The 6,387-nt window shown below is 46.4% G+C and overlaps 1 protein-coding gene across 1 annotated transcript; it reads left to right on the forward strand.

The window, feature by feature from the left end:
- The first annotated feature begins 1,805 nt into the window (after positions 1–1,805).
- On the forward strand, positions 1,806–6,082 carry LOC135377150 (NFX1-type zinc finger-containing protein 1-like). The gene is made up of 5 exons (XM_064609449.1): positions 1,806–2,166; positions 2,503–2,939; positions 3,952–4,346; positions 5,683–5,967; positions 6,024–6,082. The coding sequence occupies exons 2-5, from the start codon at positions 2,602–2,604 to the stop codon at positions 6,080–6,082; spliced, it is 1,077 nt and encodes a 358-aa protein (XP_064465519.1). The 5' UTR covers positions 1,806–2,166; positions 2,503–2,601.
- Positions 6,083–6,387: the final 305 nt, after the last annotated feature.

Here is a 6,387-nt window from a genome sequence, read left to right on the forward strand (position 1 = left end):
GCTTTTTGAAGGTGCGGTTTTGCGCAATTTCGTAAATTTCAAATGCAAAGTTCAAGACCGAAAATTTTTTTAACGAGTTGAAACTTCATCAGTGATGTTTTCTTATCATAACAACACCGCCTGATTTTTTAAAGCAAAATCTGCGATGGTCAAATTTTGCACTCGGACGTTTGGCATGGAATGACCCCGCTGTGTATAAAAGCTTGTGAGCTCCCAGCCGGAGCATCCTTTACCCTAGTTCTGTCTAAGAGCTACCGCTCTTGTCGCCGTCTCGCTCGCCTGTTTTCATCCGTGACATTTCTGGTGGAGGTGCGGGACAATCCGTGCTCAACTGCCTGGAAGAACAGAAACGACTGAGTCGAAGACAGCGTGGACTACCTGCGGAATTCGGGCCATTGGGACCCCCAACCCGCAAGACGATGATACGTGGCAATATACCAGTAAGCCACTGTTGCACGGTGTTGAGAATGTCAGTGAAACTTTGTAAGCCTGGACAGTGTAGATTTCACCGAGTTTCTTTTATTTTTTTTCTCGTCTTTTTTTTTTTTTTTTATCCTGCTCTGTTTGCTCAGCTTTTGTATTAATCAGTGAGTGAACACTTCCAGCTTTTCGAAACGTGGTCGAACCAAGAAACCCATAGTAATACACAAGCACGTCTCAGAGCATGATTATATATTTTTCTTCTTCTTTTCTTTTTTTTTTCAACAAAAGGAGAGGTAACAGATAGGAAAAAAAAGTACAGACATGAACTGTATACTATGCGTGAACAGAGCAACAATGGTTCTTTGAATTGCGCAATTTCTAATTCGCGGTGTGTGCTGCCTGTGTTAATCTTCATCTGGGAAATTGGGCTCTGTGTTTCACCCGTGACAGAACGTGTTTTGTTGGGGTTTCTTTTTTCATTTTTTTATCTTTCTTCTTTTCACCTCCGTGTCACCAGTGGGCGATCCTACCTAGGGTGCCTCAATACCAGCTCCCTCTGCACCCTAATCTTACCGTGTTTCATCTTTCTTCGATGTGTTCGCAGCACCATGGTGGTATTTCTTGCTTCTACGATGTATGCGCTCAGAATTTGTGACCGCATTCTCGGTCCTCTCTATATCCATTGCTTGTACGCCTTGTGCCGTGCGGAAAATATTTAGGTGGTGGTGTTGCACCAATCTTCGTCGAGTTCAATTGCGCTCATGACACATGGATAGGGATACTAGTGGTTTCGAGCTATTGGCTAGTTGGGAACGAAAGCCACATGCATGTATCACCAGGATTTGTACATAATTGAGGAACGCGAAAAATACTCACAGCGTTTCAAAGCGTACCTGGTGTACCATACCGTGACATACATTGCATGTTTCATCTTGATGCGGTTGTGTACCCGTCTTGACGTAACGGTCTATACAGCGTTACGTTTGACCTACGACCAACGAAAAACCTGGTACCTAAGAAGTGTTGCGGTACAGTCAAGATTTGAGCGCGTTTTGTCAGACAGATTTCCCGCCTAGGACAGATCCAGAGGCTACATTTTAAAACGCGATTTTAGCCAAAAACTTGGCATCCCCCAATTCTTTGAGAAGTGCTTACAAAAACAAAGCCTCTGAGAGTGTGACATGTACATGCACACAAACCAAAATAATTGTTCTAAGACACACTCTAGATGCGCACCTTCTTGACGTTTTTGGTCATTGCTGCCACCACCGATTATGACCCCGCAAGACTAAGATGAAAGATGAAAGATCCCAAGAAAGTCCCTGATGAAGAGGAAGTATCATCACGTGCATGTAGAGACGTTGAAGAAGAGGAAGGCACGCGCTGATGCATTCCACAATTTGTCTCAAGATACGTACGACCTGATGCAGCGTTATGTCTTCTCGGTGTCTTCGTGGAAGTGACCATCCGTGGTGGGCTTTCTTCCGAGGGATTTGCCTGTGCAGCCCAACTGCCATTCTTAATACCCTATGGTTTTGACGCGTTCCTGGAGTGCGACGACCTAGACTTCCAGGACCTCAAGTGGGCCTTCGCGGTGCTCAGTCTCCTGTGTTCGCACTGCGACCGCGGCTCTCGTAGACTTCGGGACCTTCTTAGGAAGACAGCTACATCTGAAAACTTTGCGACAAAGACGCTTCCAAATTTTGCGTTCAGGTTTCGTCACTCGAAAACTGTTCTCAGCAGGTAAGGACGCATTGTTTTGTTAGTGAGAATATTTTATGTGCTTTGCTTCAAAAGTACGCAATTAGTACGTCGTCTTCGACGAGTGTGTTTTGGCAACGTCATCTGTGTAAGTTTGAAGCATCCGTGCGCGGGCACTACGTTGAGACGCGAAGGCATGCGCGCTCCTAGGCGGATCACAGACGTCTTCAGACTTGTGGGCGAACTTGACCTGTTGTAGTTGACTTGCCCTGAGCTTGACTTGTCACTGGAAGCTTACGCCTTTGTTTGCGTACGAGTGTTCTGTGCTGGGTTATTTACAGAACTAGAAAATGATTAAGCAAGTGCCTGCTTTTTCAGCTGGAATCCCTCGTTCACCTACTGGACGTCTTGGAGGCCATAAAGGAATTTGTTCTGAATACGGACACCTTCCTTAGCCTACTACCCTACATAACGGCGATGGTTGATTCACTGCGTGAATCACAATTAGGCATCGACGACATCTACAATAGGGCCGTGAAGTTGGAAGCGTTTGCGACGAGTGGCGCCATGCTGGGTAGACAACGTGTGTTGTCCCACCCGGACTTCAGAACTCTCCCAGTCGTTCCAGCATCTGAAGAGTTGCTAGCCAGAGAATTGCCTCATTTGACGCCTAATCGTGTCCGTGGGTCGTATAATAGCACGGAGCACTATCTGGACGTCCAGTTTAGGCTGCTTCGTGAGGATTTCGTCCGTCCGCTCCGGGAAGGGATAAGGGAGTGCGCACGGGCACAGGAAGTCCGTGGATATAGATACAGGTAAACTTCGTATAATGCCAGAATATTGCGAAACTTGCCGTCTCTTGCTCAAAAATTGATCAGCCTTGTCGGAGCCACCCATGTTTATCGATACCATGCGCTTATATCGTTACTATGGCGCATGTGTATCGTATTTTATTTTTGCGTTGATATATGCCAGTAACCATACTGTGAGATGGACATTTCAGGAGGGTTTTAGTGGATCGTACCTGCTAGAACATAGCATGCACAGTACGCAAAGAGTGCTTGCGCGCATGAGCTGTTTTTCAGGAATAACATCCCAACGTAAGAAGCATTTGCGGGAGCACCTCGTAGGATTTGGGCAAGCATATCGTCTACTCATTCGTTAAGATCGAAAAGCAAAGTGTACTGCAAGTACAAAATAACGTTAAACATTACGAGAATGCATTCACACGTTCTACCACTTCTTTTTAGACCAGCGGCAGAGTGGGTTAAGGCGTCCCGCTCGTTGATGGTAGCCAAGGTCGTGCTGAAGACTGGGAGGTGGTGGGTTCGAATCCTACCACCGGCTTTGCTGTCCGAGGATTTTTCCGACGACTTTCTAGACAAATGTCCTCAGTTCTCCTGAAGTCAGTCCAGGACGCATACTAACACCCCCTGTCCCCCACTCCTTCCTGCTGTCCTCTCTCTATCTGGCCACTTCTATACGCCGCTCATAGCCACAGTTGCTTCGCGGCGCTAACACGGAATTTTAAAAATACGTTCTTTCTATTTCGGCTGTCCAAGCCCTACGACTCAGTTGCAGGCGTTGACTCTTGCGTCAAGTGCGTTCGTGGAAATAGCTTGCGCGCTGGAGCCCGGTATACTAAAATGTGTGCTCCGTCAGACGCGTACAGTCTTGACTGTAGCGTTACGCGAAACGATTGCGTGCGATCTACTGAGACTTCGCGGGAGCATTTGAAGCATTACAACGGTCTGCGATTCTTGGTCATTAAAACGGGCGCGAGATAATTAGTTTTACGTTTAATTAAGCCGATGTATTTCTGTGCAGGAAAGAAATATTCCACAAGTTGGACGGCGTCAACGTCCATTCCGGCGTTGTCGTCATTTCCTCTTCCGTCAACGCAGATGGAAGGGTATACGTTGTGCAGTTCGACGCCTCGAGCTTCTCAAAGATACTCTGGAAGGGAACGAGGCGCTTCATTCCCGGATCGCTTCTTTGCTTCAGTAAGGACAACTTCGAGACAATCCAGGTGGCTACGGTGTCTCGTGCCACTCCAAGTATGCTCGGCAGAGGCGTCGTTGAAGTCACATTCTGGAATTGTAGCTGCGCAGTCACGGGCCAGTTTGTTGTTCTGGAAAGCATTGCATACTTCGAGGGTTATCGTCATGTATTCCAGGCTCTGCAAAACACGCACGTTCTTCCACTGGAAAAGTACATCGTAGGTGAGCTGATACAGACCAACGTCGTTACTATATTCAAGTATTCCTGGTACGTAGGCAAGAACGTCACCACGTGATCTTAGGTTGTAGGCGCTTCCGTAATATATGTATTTTCCTTTCCCCATCGACTATACGCACGCGTTTGTGCACATAGTGTGCTTCCCGACATGCGTGATTTATATAGTTGAATGTTGAAGAATAGCATTTCATGACTTCGTGTTACCTATTGGAGCATGTGTCTCGTGTGGCTATATGTAACGCAGAAAGAGCGTTCTCTGGAACCCCAGGACAGTTCATGGCAGGCCGCGCAACAAAACTGTTTTGCACAGATATACAGGGTGTCCACGCTAAGTGTGAACAGATTTTTTTAAAATATATATAACACGTTTTCTAAGATGAAATCAATTGCAATATAGCATATGCTGAAGGGCACTCCCTAGCAGGGCATTAGCAAAGTCCAAAGGCAATGTCTTAATTAAATTTCATTAATTAACTTTTTAATTATAAAAGCTACAAAGTTGTCCCAATGAGAACATCTGTTCCTTTCGGTCACCTGATATCGTAGCCGTTTTCAGAACAAAAATCCGTTCGATAGATCGCCCGCAAAAAATTCGTGAAGGAACGCCATTTTTTCTTTATTTTGTTCACTGCGCTTCTTACAAGACGCGTATTTCCTTCATCCCCAACGGGAGAGGGGGAAGGAGCACAGTGCCGCCTCATGTGTCGAAGATGAGCTTTAACTTGCGGAAACAAAACAAAAACAAATGTATCGGGTGACTCTATCGGAAGTAGCCTTATCTTGGGTTGCATTATCTGTTTCCTTTTAATCCTTTTCCATGACGCGAGAGGCGATAGTGTGCTCTTTCTCCCTCTCACATTGGGGGTGAAAGAAAGACGCGTCTTCTAAGAAGCGCAACCTGGATGAAAGTTAATTAAGACATTGCCTTCGGACTTTGCTAATGCCCTGCTAGGGAGTGCCTTTAGCATATGCTATATTGCAATTGATTTCATCTTGGAAAAAGTGTTATATATATTTTTGCAAAATCTGTTCACACTTAGCGTGGACACCCTGTGGATATCATAACATCCTTTGGCGAGCAAAATACAGGAATACACAGAACTCTTTGCGTCCCTAACCGGTTGCAACTCACAGAACGAAGATAGAACCTTCCCAAGATCATGTTTCAAGCTTTGCGACAGTACCCACGTTGCTTACAGTGGCAGCTGACGACATCAGGAACATAAACACTTGCACTGTTGACGGCACAGGCGTATAATTGTTTGTATCAGTTTTTCCCTCGTTCGTCACTTTTTCACACTCAATTACACGCCGTTGCAGGTGCGGAATCTGTCGTTTTCCATCCAAGTTACGTGAATAATTGGACGACGTTCGACATAACGTGTCTCCTAGAGACACCTGGTGGTACCCGCCGAAAGGTGACCCTCCTCGACCGAGACAGCTGGCCAAAGGCGGAAGAACTCCAATTGGACAGCTCCCAACTGGAGGCTCTTCAATACGCGCTAACCCATGAACTAGGCGTTATACAGGGACCTCCGGGAACGGGAAAGACCTACATGGGTTTGAAGATTGTTCAGACGCTGCTGGAGAACGACGCTGTATGGGGTGACGACCAAGGTCCCATCTTGGTGGTCTGTTATACAAATCGCGCCCTGGATCAGTTTCTGGAAGGCGTGCTTCAGTTCACGAAACTTGTTACGAGGATGGGCGGTGGATGTAAGAACAACGCCTTGAAAATGTGCCATGTCAATAAGAAGTGTAAACGGACACACGCTGGTCGGCAGTCGTCTGAAGCTCTACGGAAGCACCTTGAACGAGTGAAGGTTTGCCTTTTGTTTTTGATGTTTTCGTTTGTGTAGTGCACAGGATGGTGCTAACGGGGCCTAAACGTGTATTCACACGAACGATATCCCCACGGAATTTTCTAGCGGAAGAAAAAGCGAAAAGGTGCTCACGGGGCAGAATTAAGTTGTTTTGTTGAGTATCTTCCCCACGGTCAGCAGTGCACGCAAAGACATGACGTTG

Source organism: Ornithodoros turicata, chromosome 1, assembly GCF_037126465.1.
Source record: "Ornithodoros turicata isolate Travis chromosome 1, ASM3712646v1, whole genome shotgun sequence".
NCBI classification, from domain to species: domain Eukaryota; kingdom Metazoa; phylum Arthropoda; class Arachnida; order Ixodida; family Argasidae; genus Ornithodoros; species Ornithodoros turicata.

What these genes read in the sequence shown, in the direction of transcription:
- LOC135377150 (XM_064609449.1), top strand. Translation starts at nt 2,602, where the DNA reads ATGGTTGATTCACTGCGTGAATCACAATTAGGCATCGACGACATCTAC. An exon ending in GTCCGTGGATATAGATACAG is followed by an intron (nt 2,940 to 3,951) that starts GTAAACTTCGTA and finishes ATTTCTGTGCAG; the next exon opens with GAAAGAAATATTCCACAAGT. An exon ending in ACTGGAAAAGTACATCGTAG is followed by an intron (nt 4,347 to 5,682) that starts GTGAGCTGATAC and finishes ACGCCGTTGCAG; the next exon opens with GTGCGGAATCTGTCGTTTTC.